This window comes from Pantherophis guttatus, chromosome 3 (assembly GCF_059756535.1).
Source record: "Pantherophis guttatus breed Tessera chromosome 3, ASM5975653v1, whole genome shotgun sequence".
Classification (NCBI taxonomy): Eukaryota; Metazoa; Chordata; class Lepidosauria; order Squamata; family Colubridae; genus Pantherophis; species Pantherophis guttatus.
The window spans coordinates 107708889-107726422 of NC_142065.1; the positions used below are offsets into that span (position 1 = coordinate 107708889).

Genomic DNA, 17534 nt, shown 5'->3' on the forward strand with positions numbered 1-17534 from the left:
CCTGGAATTCTGAGCATGGAATTATAGTCGTAAATCACACCGATGGTTAAGTGGGTCATTACATGACTGATCCAATTTTACAACTTTCTCAACAAGAATTGCCAACTATTTTCTGTAAAAACTCCTATATCTATTAATTCAGTCTTTTCCCCCCAAGTTTTTTATTTTTAAAAAACATCAATGCGTGAACAGTGTGGCACCTGAGTGTCATATATTTTGGTACAAATAGTACAATTTTGATCGCATTTATCACATTTAGCAAGCTTATATAATTCTGATAATACACAGTTGTTAAGCAAATTCAATGTCATTAAGAAAAAAACATTGCCTACAATGGCATTTTTTGCAGGAAACCAGAAATAAATGCTGATTTCTGACAAAAAAATATATATGAAATTATGGTCACAGCACAGTGGGATATTGCAAATGGACATAAATGTGGGCTGGTTGCTGAGCAACCAAAAGATGATCATGTGACTGTGTGGGTCATATTTGGCGGTCTTTGGGGGGGGGGATCTGTCAGAACTTTAAATATCACTAAGTGACCGGTTGTAAATCAAGGACTTCCTGTAGTGAGTCATTTCTAATTCTTGATGATTTTGTCATTTTGTGAGAAGTGTCTGTACCTGATCAGTACTCAAAGAAAGGATCATTTCTTATCAAGGGGTCTTCAGAGCCAGAAACTGATCACCATACAAGAGCACTAAAACAAAGCAGGCAAAACTGTCTTGTGGATGATCAGACAAACAGGTTCAGAGGCTAAAGAATAAAACAAAAGGATCTTTTCCTTTCTTTTGATCTCTGGGCAACTTACATAAGCTTGACTTTTAGCTACTGAATCGCTCAGCCATCTTCTCATTCTTTTAGGATCACTTGCCTTTTGTCTGTTTTTTGCTTGCCTGTTTTCCCTGAGCAGAAATCATATCAAGAGAAAGTTGGGAAGAAAGGATTTTTTCCATCTTTTTTTTCTGTCACATAGAATTAACTATATCTGAAATCCAGCAAGCATGAAGAATGCTGAACTGCTGAAAGAGCACTTTGCTTCCTGTGAAAAGGGAGCCTTTTATTAAAATTCAGTCCCAGTTTTATATAACAAAGGTAAAATCATATTGAAGACTCACTCCATTATCTACCAAATAGTCTTTAATTATTGAGATTGTAGATGCAAATCACTTTGGTTTGACTTTAAAACAACATTTAATAGCCCCTTTGTGTCTTCTTTAGTACAATTCATAGTATCCTGCACAGAATCTAATTCAGCATACCAAGCAACCTATATTGGAGCTTTGTTACTTCCTTTGCCATCTTATTGGATTGAGAGCAACACTTCAAATATTCAGTAAGAGCTGAATATAGGAAGGAAGAATTTTTTTGGCCCTATACATTATATGGTGTCTGCACTGGAGCTATGGTTGTGCAGACAAACTGGAAAAAGCTGTTCATCTTCATCATAGTCATCGTTTTTTCTCTTTTTGCTTAATTTACGGTACTTGATTTCTTTTTTGTGATGATGGGTGACACGCTTCATGTATTTCATCATCTTGGAAGTGTTAGTCACTAACTTGTAGAGCATTTTGTTCATGTCGTGGCTATAGTCATCATTCATTTCTGTGACAACTGATACTGCTGTTGTCGGGTTTTCTGACTGTCAAGTGAAAAAAATTGCAAGCATGTTAATGTTGTTTTAAACTTATACATGATATATAGTGGAGACATTAGCATTAAGGTAAAAAATTAAAGCTTGTTTTTTATATCAGGAAAGTAATTCTGTGTACTCTGATATCTTTTATTGTTATACTGAGCATTAATTTTATAAGTTCAGTAATTACCTGTCCATTTATTGATCTGTTCTGAAAATACAGGGTTTTTAAAATTTAAAAAAATGTTAAATAGCAGATGGTTTTGAACAAGAGTTTGATATGTAGATAATAAGCAATGGATGCTTTTCTTGTCATACAAATAAAAGTGCCAAGAAAGGTTTCCTTATTCAATTTTGTAAGTATAGGAATTCAAGTTGTTGTTAAATATGTATGATCAAAGCTAGTAATAAGACTGTTAACCTTATACAACGAGATCCATATTTTAAACTTTGGAAATCACTGTTCACCTTGGAGTCTAGGTAAGCAGACACCGATTATATCCAAAAATCCTACATTCAGACAAATACTTCTAGCCTTGCTTCAGCCATAAGGAGAAATTTATATAATTTACTATTACAATTACATTTCTTCTCTGCATAAAAATACTGTTATTTAAAATTATTTAGCATATAATTTACTATTATATCTCTGCATGAAAAATACTGTTATTTAAAATTATTTAGCATAAAGCTGTACTGTAATCTCTATAATATTACATTCCGGTAGCAGAGTTTCATTACTATATTCTGCTGTTACTCCTTCCGTAGATATTATCTTTGTTTTGAATGTTTGGCTAATCACCAAAGTTTCCCCTCTCCAATATGCTTCTCATTTTCTTGAATTGTTTTGATTTTCTGACATAAAAATATCTGTTCCTTGTCTTTAGTCCCATTCGTGTTAGCTTTTATAAAGATAACATCTGAGAGCTGAATTTTTTATGGTAATACTTTTTTTCTGAGAGCTGAACATTTTTTATGTGTCTTGACAACAGAGTTAGATATTTTTACTATTTACTGTGAATTAAAACTTATTGAAAATGTACACCATCTATCTTGGAGCTTACCTCAGATTGGGCACTATGTATATATACCATTCAAAATCTAAATTAGACAAAATTTAGTTGAACTTAGAATACAGGTTGGAGTTAAGATATAATTATGGTTCATAGCACTATTATTACTACTATTATTTTAACATTTTATTTGTCACCTGTCTAGCCATGGGGTTATTCTAGGTGGTTTACAATAACAAAAAGGAAGAAAAATGAAAAAGTGTGTAAACAGAAATAAAATAATAAAACAATAATGTGAACAATGATAAAGGAATGCAACAAGAATACTTCAATATGATAACCAGAAGATGGAGAGATGGAGAGCAGAGAGCAAAGGTGGGGGGGGGAGAGTGGAGTCTGCCATCACTCTAGAAGATACCTCCAGTGTAAAACTCCCCCATTTGATCCTTTGGCCAACTGGCAGAGCCATGCCTTAGAATCTCTTGTAGATTGCAGATATTGATAATAATCTTTAAATGCACAACAATATAAATCATATATGGACTAGATTATATCAGAGTTTAGCCATTCAAACAATTATTGAAATTACAATTCTTAGAAGGCTAAGATTTCAAGTCTTAAGTTCCCTCCAGATGAATTGAGATTTTAACTCCTACAATTCCATGTAGAAGCAGAGAAACCTGGAGCTGCTATGAATTGACAATTATCTATTATGCAGAATATATGTATATATATATATATATATATATATATATATATATATATATATATATATACACACACACACACACACACACACACACACACACACACACACACATATACATACATACATACATACATTGTGGAGAACCAGATATGCAAAGACCAATCCAATAGCATTCTCACTAAATCTGCTTCAGATAATAGGACGACAGATGTTGGGGATGTGAATCAGATGAAATAATTACATTATCAGCAGACAGCGTTATTTTTATTTGATGGGATTCTGAATTAGGGATAGGGAATGAAAGTTAGAGATCAGGCAATGATATAATTGGGAAAGGATGAAGCATCCTCTTCATTGCACAGCTGGTTTCCGAATCTTACCTTTGGGCTTTTTGTCAGTTTCAGTTTGGGTAAAAGGAAGTGTACAGCTAAACCTATAGCTATGACAAGTGCCACTTTGTAACTAGCATAAACTACTTCTAGGCACCCTTTAGATAGTCCTATGCCAGTAAAACACTGGTAAATGCGACATATTGAGTTATGAAAGAGGATAGATTGCTCTTTAGTCACCAATTCCAGATCCTGTGGAGTCATTTCCCAAGCAACTCTTGTCCAGGCTGGTCGTTCACAAAAACCAAGAACATCTTGCATCAAGAAGATAGTCCACAAAAGGAAAATCTGGCAAGAATGACGCAGAAACATTTTATGCTATTTTTAGACAAAAATGTCTCTATGTAATGGATGTTCCTTGTGTAGGAGTTGCAGCAACTGGCCTTTGAGGTTCATTATGGACTGTCACAAAAGAATCTTAGTCAAATAAATCCTTCCATGATAACCAAGCTTCCTGCCTGGGCATTAGAGAGATTTGAATGTGGTAATATTAGCCCATCAGCTGTGAGAAGATTCTGTGATGTCATAAAGGAGCTCCAGATCTTATAGAAAAGTGTCTATGAAGTCAATAAGAACTGAAGGAAAGCGTTTCAAAGTAAAGAAATGTAAGGCGAAGAATACAAATTGGAAATATCCTACTCTTAAAACAAAATGTACATTTATCAAATTATTAGGCGTAGACATGTCTTGTCCCTTGTTCCTGTAATATAATGTTATCAACATAAAAAGCACGTCATATAATTATTTATATATCCTCCTCCTCCTGTTGATTCTTGCCTTTCCTTACCCATGTTGGAATGGGCCTGTCATACTTGTTCCTTTAAAAATGCCATGTTTTCAGTTGATATCAGGTAAAGAAATCTTTAGTACAATCAACTTGAAAATGCTGGCTAATTAATGCCATTCCTAAGGGAAGAAGGTAAGGTGTATTACTTAATGAAAATGCAGTACAAATGCCATGCATCTGAAATAATGAAATAATAAATAATGAGAGTTACTTGAAAATCTTACTATATTTTATACTAACAATTCTCATATGTAAAAATGTGTAAGTATACATAATGTTTTCCCTAATTCTGAATAAGGCATTTCTGAAAATCATAACCTAGCGTGACTATTTACTAAAAATCTTTGACAAATGTCATTTTATTTTTCTAATAAATGGTTGTTTTCTGAATGTAAGATGCTTTAATCATACTGGAAAAAATAAATTCTATAATATTTTAATATAGAAAGATGTTATGAAATTATTTAAAGGATTATTCTAATTATCTTCCCCAAAGCAGTATAAATTTGACTTGAGACTTTGTTAATTTAGCTGCTCAGATAATACCCGTTGCATTATGTTAGACGGTAAAGGGAGAAGGCATATCTCCATAATTTATACATACCTTGGGGTATTTATAAAGAGGAGAGAGGGGATGAAGAATAGAAATTAAATTCTATAGTGTCTTTGCTATCTCATACTTCTTGCTCATTACACTGACCCCCACGAAGTGGGCACTACATGACCAGTTTCCTTCTATTTGTTATTTATCATGTATAAATAACCAAATATTTAATGGGATTCATGGATTAATTGAAGTCATGAACATTTGGACTTCTAGAGGAAGAGAAGGGTGTATGGAAGCATAAAAGAAAAATCCATAAATGGGGTCATGGCATAATATAACATGTAACTCTCCATCCTGAGAGCTTAAGGGAAGTAGATTATTTACACATTCTGATAGATTGCCTATGTGGTGTATGTCATGTTAAGGTAGTGATTTAAGAGCTGACCAGCTGCTACGATGATGCAATGATGCGCTGATGTAATGATGGGAATAAGTCAGCAAGGTTTTTAGCTGTTATCCCTTTAAGAGCCTGTATAATAAGAAGAGGCCCTGTTAGGGCTTCTCTCTCTCGCCATAATTCTCTGCTGTAATTTACTGATTGTTTGACTTCTGCTTTTAGTATGCATATGTATAGTATGTATTCTTTTGTAGGTAAAACCACTATTTACTACAAACCTCTGTTTGCTGTTATTGTTCCTGGGTTGTTTCACGTAGTAAAGCTGTGCACACTCTGACATGTCATGTCTACAGGGAAACACAAAAGGAAATTTACCATTTTGAAGTTATTATCCAGAAAAAAAAACAGCAGGAAAGACATCGGTTGACATTGCAAACACAATTAGAGTTAATTCTACATGAAAAGGGCAGACAAGCAGCAATAAATGCATGTGCATTTTGTCAGCTCCTTTTTAAAAAAATCAATATGTATTAAATGGTAGAAAGAGTTTTCATCAATATTACTGCAGAGTGAAGACAGTTAATCTTTCAGTTTCTGGCAGTGTTCTCAATAAAAATATACCTTCCAACAATTATTTTTCTCCCTAGAAACATCTCATATAATTTAATCTCTAAAATGGATTGCTCGCTGGGAAAAAATGAGAAATCTAGATGATGCACAGAATCTAGTTAACTTCAGCTGTGGTAGACTTTCTATTATGTAGTATGGCAGCATTTCTTGGATATTCTCATGTCTTTTTATTCTCTCTTTTTCTCTCTTTTTCAGAGGCCAAACAGAATTTACGCAATTTTATTTCCCAAATCCAGGCAACAATCACTGATCCTGAGAAAGTTCAGGGAAAGCTGAATAAAGAAGATAAGGTATATTATTTAATTAATTATAGATTTTCTTTATATAGTGAGTTTAAATTTGGCTAGTTTAATCGTAAGCTAATGCCAAAATATATTTGATAGTTACTGACTCATTGTTACTGATGACCCTATTTTATTTTATTTTTTGCAAAAAAAAATTTAAAACATACAAATAAACATACAATACATCTTTTCGGAACAGAGCCTTGATCCGGTCATAAATTTGCTCAATTTTTTGTCATCTTTCACAAAATTTTATATATTCTATTTTTGCCACAGCATTTATTTCTTAATCTTAAATCACATATCTCAACTATTACCATTTTATAGAAAGTTTACTCCTATTAACTTAACCAAAGCAATTACTCTTCTATTAATCCACCTTAAATCTTAATTCAAATAATACCTCATAGTACATGCCCCACACAGAGAGGGCTTGCAATCTGGGTGTCCTCCTGGATGCACGGCTCTCTTTAGAAGAGCATATGACGGCCGTGGCCAGGGGGGCTTTTTATCAGGTTCGCCTGATTCGCCAGTTGCAGCCCTTTTTGGACCGAGACGCCTTGCGCATGGTCACTCACGCCCTTGTCACCTCCCGGCTGGACTACTGTAATGCTCTCTACATGGGGCTCCCCTTGAAGAGCACTCGGAGGCTCCAACTGGTCCAGAATGCGGCCGTGTGGGTGGTTATGGGCGCAACCCATTGTGTCCACGTGATACCCCTCCTGTGCGAGCTGCACTGGTTCCCAGTGGTCTTCCAGGTGCGATTCAAGGTGCTGGTTGCCACCTTTAAAGCGCTCCATGGCATAGGACCTGAGTACCTTCGAGACTGACTGCTGCCACCAATAGCCTCCCACCGGCCAGTCTGCTTCCACAGAGAGGGTCTCCTCAGGGTGCCATCGGCCAAGTTATGTCGGCTGGCGACACCCAAGGGGAGGGCCTTCTCTGTGGGAGCCCCTGCCCTGTGGAATGAACTGCCCCCAGAAATGCGTAAGATCTCCGACCTCCATGTATTTCACTGTGCCCTCAAGACCCTGCTGTTCCGCCAGGCCGGGCTATCAATGTAATGATTTTAAATTAGGTGTTTTAAATTTTGGGGGTTTTAAATTTGAGCCGAAACTATTTAATAATTTTAATTATTTTTAATTGATGTCTGTCTTTGTGCTTTTAATAGGCTGTACACCGCCCTGAGTCCTTCGGGAGAAGGGCGGTATAGAAATAAAATAATAATAATAATAATAATAATAATAATAATAATAATATTATTTCACAATTCTTACCCTAAATCCTCATTATTAATAATACAGTTCAAACATGTTTATATTTCAGAATCTAATTTCCATTTCTAAAACTTCCTTACATTTATTATTCATATAATATTAATTGAATCTTTATTTCATTATTACTTCAAGTTTAAATCTTATCTCTAATCTTAAAAATATAACAATTTAACATTTGAACAAAATTCTTAATTCAAATAATACTACATAATACAATTCCCAATTATTTCCCTAAATTCTATCTATTTAACAATACCATTTATATAAAAACCAATTAAGTAATTCTTATTTGTAAATCATAGTCCTATATCATTTCAATTTTCTTTTCTTTTTTGCTTAAACAGATGTATTATTGAAAATATTCAAATTATTACCATTGTTATAGGTATTTAAACAATATCCCAATTATTATAGCCATCAATTTTCTCAAATAATACCATCTAACATCTTAATAAAAATTGATTCATTGTGTCCATTGATATATTTTCTTTTAACATAGTCTATTTCTCATATATTTTAGCTTCAATCCATATTTCAATTCTAAGTATCTGTAACATATTCTTCTCTCATGTTTATTACCATTGTTGATCTCAATATAGTCATTTTATATATCAAAGTCCTGGACTCTTCTATTTTACCCTATATTCCCTAATATTTTCCAACCTTTTTTTCTTTTGTCATTCCTCTATTAATCCCAGTGTAATCATCTTTATGTTATTATTAGTCTCAATATAATCTCTAAGAACCTCCTTTTTATTATTACTATCCACATATTTAATTACTTATTCATATTTAATCTTTATCTTCTTTATTTTCAGCCTCTGTCTTGTTTCTCCATCTTCATTTTCTTGTCCGCTTGCGTGTACTCCATTTCAGCTTTTATGTCCTCAAATTTTTGTCCTCTGTGCAACATTATAATTATTTCTCTTATTTCCATTTTCCAAGTCAAATACATCTATTTGATCCTTTCTCTAATTCCTGTGCCATTTTATTCTTTTTAGTTTAATATTATTCCAATTATAAGAGTTCCATTGTATTCCCTTTTTTTTGCAACATTAAGCCACTTGCAGACAAAAAAATCCTCCCCCACAAGTTCTCACAGTTGTTATCTATGAAGTTCACAATTTTCCAAAACAAATATTCCTTTTTACTCCAGAAGGTGTCTCCATTTTGTTTCAATTACATTAACAATCTTACATTAGCTTCTCTTTTTCTTTTTAGTTTTCAAAGTATCAAATCAGTTTTAAAGTCCAGTCCGAATTTAAATAGCTCTTCTCACTTCTTTTTTCCTTTTTTTCCTTTTATTTATACACCATTTCTATTTTAGGACTCATTATCCATTCTCTTTGTTTTTCTTGAAATTTAAAAAAGAAAGGGAAAAAAAGGATCTCTTTATTTCTTTCCGATCCTTTAACCAAATCTAGTTATTTAAAATTTCCAAATAGTTTTGTTCAAGAGTCAATTTTCTTTCGGGTTTTTGTCTCTTTAAAATTACGCTTCAAGATCTTCTTTTCTTGCCCCTGCGCTCATTAGCCGCTATTTTATCACTAAGGGTCTTATAGTTAAAAGATGTTTCCCTTGTTGTTGTTTCTAACCTGGGTTGGCTGTCACTCACCTGGCTTCAAAAAACTCTGTTCCATTCCTCACTCCTGCTCAATACTTAATCCGGTTGCCCCAGCTTCATGGCAGCTGCAATGGCTGCCATCCCCTGCTGCCGAGTCATGGAGAGTTTCCTTTGACCTTCGAGGAACTTGCCTGTTTCTCTCGGTCATCCGAGGTGCCTTTCTTTCTTCCCCATCCCTACAGGACGGTTCTGGTCCAAAAACCCATCGGCAGCGGTTCATCAGTCCGGGTTTTCGTGGAGCTCATGAGAGCCCGCTAATTCCCCGACGCTGCAACACCAAACCGGAAAAAATCTCCAGTTCTGATGACCCTATTGATGACCCTATAAAAATATTTTTTTTTTGTAAAGTTTTTTTAAACACACAAACAAACATACATCTTTTCTGAACAAAATATTGGCTTGGTCTTAAATTTGTACAGATTTTTGTTCATCTTTAACACAATTTTATATATTCAATTTTTCTCATAGCATTTATTCTCTCTAATTTTAAGAAACCAATATTGCCCTTCATCATAACTTCTCATCATATTATAGTTCAATTTTTCTTTTCCCTCCTTAAAATTTGAACCCCTAAATTTAAATTCACCTAATATAGTACGATCCCCAATTATTTCCTTAAATTCTCTTATTCTAATCACCAATGATTCTTTTATCAACTATTTCAAATAATACAATTCAACATATTACTAGAAACCAATTAAATATGTATCTTAACCCAAATGTTCTGACTACTACAATTTCATATATTGAACTTCTTATATCTTATATTCTTATTTTCAATTCTTAAGCATCCCTACATTTTGTCATTTCTTCATATTCACTTAAATAATTCATTATTACTATTCTATTACTTCATCAATTATTTGTATTATCTCTTATTATAAATGTAATCTATTATCATGATTTCAATAATTAAACATATTCAATAAAAAAATCAATTAAGTATCAATCTTACTCCAGCACCCCCAAATTTAAACTCATACAGCATAATACAATTCCTAATTATTTTCTTAGAATCTCTTGTTCCAATTTCAAATAATTTTTTCTTCATCAACTATTCCAAATAATACACTTCAACATTTTTATAAAAACCAGTTAATTATATCTAACTAATTCATAATCCAATATCATTTCAGCTTTCTTTTATTTAGTTAAATTCCAAATATGTAATTAAGAATATTCCAGTTATTACAGTCCCCTTCATTAATTAAAAATATTCCAATTATTACATTCATCATACATCCATATAGCTTGAAATCACTTCAATAAAAAATACAATTTCATCTTTTCTCTAATATTCATTTCATTTACTCCATATTCCTCTTCCATTTCTTTCTCCCTTTCTATCTTTATATTTTACTTTATTTTATTTTTCTTTCCCCTTTTCTTTTTTATTTTAGAATCCTGAACTCTCTTTTCTCTTTTTCTTATCTTTCCACTGCTAATCCCAATATATTCATTTTGTTTTTTAAAAACTCTTCTATTTTGCTGTGTTTTTCACATTCTTTTCCATCCCTTTTTCTTATGTTCTCATTATTAATCCCAGTGTAATCATTTAAATTTTTTATATTCTTTTTATTCCACCCTCTTTTCTTTCTTTCCCCTTTTTCTGTTTCTTCCATTGTTAATCCCAATGTAATTTTTTAAAGTTCTCCTTTTTATTATTACTACCCACATAATCATTTAATTTCCCATAATCAATCTCCTTGTCTTTGTCTTCTTTATTGTCAGTCTCTTTTTCTTGTTTCTCATTAGTTAATTCTTTGTCATCTTGAATATGTCCTAAGTCAATTTTTTGGTCATCCAGTTTCACTTTTCCATACAAAATTGTAGTCATTTCCTTTATTTCCATTTTCAATGATAAGTACATCATTTTCATAATTTCCTTAAGTTCCTGCACCATTTGTTCTTTCTAGGTTGATATTATTCCAATTAAAGTTATGTTGTAATCCTCTTTTAACAAAAGAAGATTACAAAACAATTTTCTGATCAGGTTTTGTCACTTTGTAACTTCTGCCTTAATCATCTTCTTTTTTTTTCTTTCTGCCTATGAGTTAGATGTCACTCACTTGGCATCAATCTTCTGCTCAATTCTCCGCTCCTGCACAGTGCTTAGATCGGTTGCCCCAGCTTACTGGCGGTCGTAATGGCCGCCCCCCCCCCCGCTGCAAAGTCAGAGAATTTCCTCTGACCTCCAAGGAACTTGCCTGTTCCTCTTGGTCTTCCAAGGTGCCTCTCTTTCTTCCCTGTTCCTATAGGACAGATCCGGTCCAAAGACCCCTCTACAGTGGTTCGTCAGCCCAGGATTTTGCAGGGCTCATTAGAGCCCGCTAATCCCTGACTGTCTCGCCGCGACGCTTCCAGTCAAATCCCTATAAAAGTATTATAGGGTCATCAGAAGTTTCATTTCAAATGTCAAACTACTTCTTCAGTCTTTTGCAAGGACCAAGTAGGAAGAAATGTCACATGATGTAGGGGACCTTTAGCTAACATTGCCAATTCCAAATCTTTTTAAATCAAGATTTATTGGTGACTATACGTAACATATATTCTGAACAATTAATTGTTATATATAGCATTTTTGTAAACCACACATGGCTTTTAAGATACAATAAAAAATAACAAATTGTAAGTAAAATATTATATTGTTTCACACAAATAAAAACAAATAGCCTGGAATTAGTCGATTATAGTTCAAATATTAATTTCATAGATATTTAAAGTGAATATATGAACAAATGCTTCTTTATATTGGAATATTTCTAGGAAGTTCAGTATTTGATTACCAAATTTTTATATCTGAATTCATGCATGGAAATTTAGAAACATATTTAATACAATTTTGTAACTATTAACTATTTCCCAAATGTCTCTTTCAAATACATCATATATCCTAGCCTTTGCTATCTGTGAGCAAATATGCTAACAATGTCACACTTCTACTTTACTGTGTTTTTGTATTTTGAAATTTCTCAAGAACCCTAATATTTATAAATAAATATTTTAGGATGTAAAATAATTTCCATTCTCTGAAATCATTCAAAAGTTACTACACCTTGCATGCCTACATTTCGGCTAGGTTACCTCTAGTGGTTGCTAAAATGCTGTTTTTTGCTGATACTCTTGTTTATTCTGTGTAGACAACCTCCATCAAGGCCTGTCAGGCCAAATTGGACTGGCTTGAAAATACAAAAGAGCCTAATACACAAGAATTTATTGATCAGAAGCAGCAGTTGGAGGACATAATGCTTCCTATCTTCACAAAATTGGCTGCACCACGTGAGTATTTTTAAGCTTACTTTTGGATAAAAGAATTCTCACATTTTTAATTACTATTTTATTTTCAGGAAGTGTTTTCTGCTGGCACATGCTAGGTGTTGAATCTTTGCATAATCTAGAATAAATTTCTCTTAAGCGTTTTACTTCTACCTGCCAACTTAATTGAGTTTACTGAAAACCTCACTCCTTCCAATTCATTCTAGGATTTCCAGTGCCCCATCAAATGACAAATATATACTAGTCCTTGGTTACCAACCACAACTGGGTCCAGTCACTCTGTCACTAAGCAAAACATTATGTGACCATGTTGAACTGTTGGACTTGTCTCTCCCACTGTGGTTAAACTGATCACTGCAGGTCATTAAGGCAGACATATCACCATAACTTGTCATTTCACTTTCCATTTGCTTGTTAGAAAGCATCCAAATTTCGATCACATGACAGCAGAGATGGTACAATGGTCATAAGTGCAAGGAGTGGCCATAAAGTTATTTTGCCAGTGCCAAAGTACTTCAAACAGTTGCTAAAGAGGCCTGTTAACAGGATTTTATGATATTTGGTTTTTGCCAAATATGTTTGCAGAAATTACTGGCAAATAACTCTAATTTGCCGTATCATTGTTACAGAAGTCTGGTCTTTGTCTAGATCTACAGCAAACTTTATACTTGCTCTGATATTCTTTCTGGACAGCAAAGGTTTCTTCCTAGTACACTCCCCATGTAGATCTAATTTACACCACTTCTTTCCAATGGTAGATTCATGCAGTTTGACATCAGTAGGAAAGAGAGCTACCTATAGATCTTGTGATGAAATTCTGGAGTTCTTACAGACTTCCTTTAGTCTGGCCAGGTTTGCAGTTTTGAAATCTTTCACACTTGGAGTTGATTTTCTGAACAGTGGAATCATGGATGACTGTTTGGCAAATCTTTTTACCCCCTTCCCAGATTCTGAAGGTTCAGAGAGCTCTTTTCAATTTAGGCATGGTGATACCATACCCTTCAAAAACAAAGAGAAAATCAAAGTATATGTTTGAGGTTTCAATAGCAATAACACTTAAAAGACTTACATACTGCTTCATAGAGCTTTCCAGCTCTAAGAGGTTTACAGGATTAGCATATAGCCCCCAACAATCTGGGTTCTCATTTTACTGACCTCGGAAGACTGGAAAGCTGAGTCAACCTTGAGCTTGTCAGAATCAAACTCCTGGAGTGAGCAATGAGTTAGCCTGCAGTACTGCATTCTAACCATTGTGCCACTACAACACTTTAGCACTTGAAGGTTTGAATATGGATAACTTTGCTGTATTTCTTAAGGGGAAATTCTAAATCTAAATAGGAGATCAAATTGGTTTCTGTGAATCAAAGTATTTCACTTATTTCACACAAAAAATCTTCGATCACTGAATAATTGAAATGTCATACATTAGATTTCTACTCACATAAAGAATTCTGTAAGACAAAATAATTTCTGCCCCCCAGGTTTGTTTCAGAATAATTACATGGATTTACATGCAGTTTCCAACTCTACAATATACATTCCACTATTCTCAAATTCTACAAAAAATCAGGATTGTAATAAAGAAATGCATCCTTCAAATATACATGTGTATATTGCACAGCTGATTGTGGTAAATATGTGTATTTTCCCTCATGTGCAAGAAGTGTGTTTTATTTATGTGGAACTCTTAAAATTACAAAATACTATCTCTTCTCCAGTTGATAAAAAATGTGGCAATGCAACAATCACCCCCACCACAGCCATTTGTCTTAAGTCAATGTTCTACTGCTTGTCACCAAGCCTTACTTAGCTTTTACTAACCACAGTCTCCTCCAAGCTGGCAAGCACAAATCTTCATCACTAATGTTCCTGAAACATTAATCCAGTCACTGCCACTACAGGCTGCTTGTCCCAGCCATATCCACCAAGAGTTCATCAATGCACATTCACTCCATGCGTGCTGGGTGATAGTGGAGCTTTCACTTATTTATAGTCAAAGAATGAATACAGTTACAATCACAATCAAATATAGTAAGATTTCTATCTATATAAATAAAAATGTAAATGTCCGTTTGTACATAACCGCACATCTCCGAAAGTTCTTCACCAATTACTTTCAAATTTTGACACAACATTGCATTCGACTATGGCAGGGGTGGGTTGCTCCCGGTTTGCACCAGTTCTCGAGAACCGGTAGTAAAAAACTCTTATCGTTCGGAGAACCGGTAGTAGTTGCTGGCTGGCCACACCCCCGAACCGGTTCCCCAGCCGCCATGTTCATCACCGCCATGTTCTTTGCACATGTGCATCCTATTGCCTTGCAAGTCCAATGGAATGTGCATGCGCAAAGAACATGGCGACAACAGCAGATGCTTTTTGGCAGCCTGCGGAGAAAGTGGCTGGCAAAAAAGCCTTTTCGGAGGCTTTCTGGCCAGCCACTTTCCAGCAGCGGCAGCTGGCTGGGGGCTGCCAAAAACTCAGGTTAGCTTGCCTTCCCGACTCTGGACCAGCCACCGTGGAAGGTAAGCAGCCGAAAAAAGAAGTGGTGGTGGGGGAGGAAGGTAAGCAAGCGGGCCTGGCCACGGGGACCACCGGGAAGGCAGGCAAGCATGTCGGGGCCACTCAGCTAGCTAGCTCCCTTCCCCATGGCCCTACCATGCTTGCCTGCCTTCCAGCCCGGCCTGCGGGTGGGCGGGCGGCCATTCAGGGAGACGGAGCTGCTGTGCTGGAGGTGAGAGAGTGCCAGGAGCAGCGGTGGTGCTGGGGGAGGGTGGCTGGATGCCTCTCTCTCTCTCTCTCTGTCACACACACATACACACACACACACAATGCCCTGCCCTGTTGCCTCCACTGCTGCTTCTTTTGCGTTGGCTTCTCGCCTCTCTTAAAGTTGTAAAGTTTCCTTAGATCTCTGATGCTCCAGCAATGACTTGGGGGAGGAAACGGCGCCTGGTTCCACTTCCGGGACAGGAGAAGCGAGGAGCAGCAGCTGCTGCAAAGTTGGAGGCTCTTGGAAATATTGGGGGGGAGGGCGAGTGGGAAATGAATCTCTTCTTGGTCTTGGGGGAGAAGTTTGTCAAAATTCCACCCTTTTTTTACGTGCATCCACATTAAGGGGGCTTTGTCCCTCTCTCCCCCTTTAGTCACTTCCCCACTCTTCGTCCGACCCGTTACTCAGAGACCGAAGCCCTGATCGGAGGAGTTTGTGGTTTGATGAGGCGATTAAAAGAAAGTCTGTTTTTCTAGACATGAAGCATCTTCCCCCCCCTCATTTTCCAGTTTGGGCTGCTAGGCAGGCAGGCTTTTATTTTATCAGCCCAAGGGTCAGGGGAAGGTACATAGGAAATCGCTCTGTCTCTGCAGCATCGGTCATGTGACTGAGTGGGCGTGGCCAACTTGATGTCACTCACAGCAAGGTGCCGCCCCACCTTGCCGTGAGTGACTTCGAGCTGGCTACGCCCACTCAGTCACATGATCACCAAGCCACGCCCACCAAATAAGCCACACCCACAGAACCGGTAGTAAAAAATTTTGGAACCCACCCCTGGACTACGGACGTGTTTTTATATACCTATATTATATACATGTCACACCTGTGACAGGTAAAAACATGAAAAACATTGGAAAACATTGAAAGACATTGACAAACATTGAAAAACATTGAAAAACAGCGCCATCTGCTGGACATAAAACCAACATGGCAGCCTCCCAGCCCTGATTACCCTCAACAGATTTCTGCTCCTTATATTTAGACTCTCCATATTGCTTCCAAGAAACTGCGCATTTGGAAGGCAGAGATGCCCGAGAGCCATATCCTGCCACCAGGCTCGGCAGGTAGGCAACCAGCTCCCCACCTGGAAGCCCTCGCAGCCAGTGCTTCTAGGGCTTGGCGGGGCCCGCCCGAGCCTGGCTCTGACCTCCCCCTCCCCTGGCCACCCCGTGAACTAGCCTCGCCCGCTGCTGCTGCCCATCCCCCTCGCCAGCCGCTCTTGGGGCTCCCTCCAAAGAACATCTGGCAATGAGGCTGCCTAGGTCCGCCGAGCGGGAACCCTCCGTTCCTTGCCTGGCCCAAATCGCGCCTGGCCCAGTGCTACCATGGGCCGCTAGGTCAGAAAGACCAGCCGCTAACCGGCGCTATGCGAATCCGGTCGGTGAGTGGGAGATGGAGGCAACTGAAGCCTCGGGGTCGCCTTTGACCAGCGCTGCCTTTGATTTTGGTGAGCGCTCTTGCAGTTCACAGAGCCTACACGAAAATTTCGGCCTCTGGCAGAAAAGGGGCTTCAGGGGGCGGAAACGGGCAGGAGGGAGGATGGCCGGCCCTCCTTCGTTTCGCCTGAAAGAGCGGGGGATTTAATCATTCCCCTGCCCTTGGCAGGCGGGGGAGGAGAACTGTGCAGCAGGGGTCCAGTGGTGTGTGCATGGCTCCTGGCTTTGCTTTCTTCCTTCGGGTGGGAAGCCCCAAACCCCCGCCGCACCCCCTCCCTCCCTCCCTTCCCTTCCCTGCTATGTGTCTCCCCGTCGAGCCCCCAGAGAACATCTGTGTAGGGAGGACGGAGGGGGCCCCCGAGTTTCTACTGTGGTGTGGAGAGCTGCGAAGGCCTGGCCTGAAAAGGTAAGGGTGATGGCAGGGGATGCAGAAGAGGCCAGGCCAGAGACAGAGATAACAGAGAGAGAGAGGGAGAAAGAGACATAGAGAAATACAGAGAGACGGGGGGGGGCGGAGAGACACATACAGAGATAGAGAGAGAGAGGGTGGGAGAGAGAGAGACAGATACAGAGAGGGGGGAGACAGAGACATAGGAGAGAGAGAGATACAGACGGGGGAGAGAGATACAAAGAGAGAGGGGGAGACAGAGAGGGAGGATTTTGTGGTTCCCATTGTTTTTTAGCAACCAGTTCTCTGCCCTAATCACCAGCTGGGTAGGCGTGGCTCGGGGGCTGTCATGTGACTGATGAAAGTGA

At 37.4% G+C, this 17534-nt stretch overlaps 2 protein-coding genes across 4 annotated transcripts in view; one reads left to right on the top strand and one right to left on the bottom strand.

Annotated features, from left to right (window-relative positions):
* ANKRD45 (ankyrin repeat domain 45) overlaps window positions 1–17534 on the top strand; it is a 44795-nt gene that overhangs the window by 17520 nt on the left and 9741 nt on the right. For all 3 annotated transcript variants that reach the window (XM_087891137.1, XM_034409788.3, XM_087891138.1), the window contains 2 exons: window positions 6307–6401; window positions 12437–12575. In XM_087891137.1, the coding sequence (XP_087747263.1) occupies window positions 6307–6401; window positions 12437–12575 (234 nt within the window). The remainder of the gene's footprint in view (window positions 1–6306; window positions 6402–12436; window positions 12576–17534) is intronic.
* On the bottom strand, window positions 1300–4229 carry TEX50 (testis expressed 50). Its single transcript, XM_034409787.3, has 2 exons — window positions 3742–4229; window positions 1300–1645 (listed from the first exon to the last, which is right to left on the bottom strand). The coding sequence occupies exons 1-2, from the start codon at window positions 4060–4062 to the stop codon at window positions 1385–1387; spliced, it is 582 nt and encodes a 193-aa protein (XP_034265678.1). The 5' UTR covers window positions 4063–4229; the 3' UTR covers window positions 1300–1384.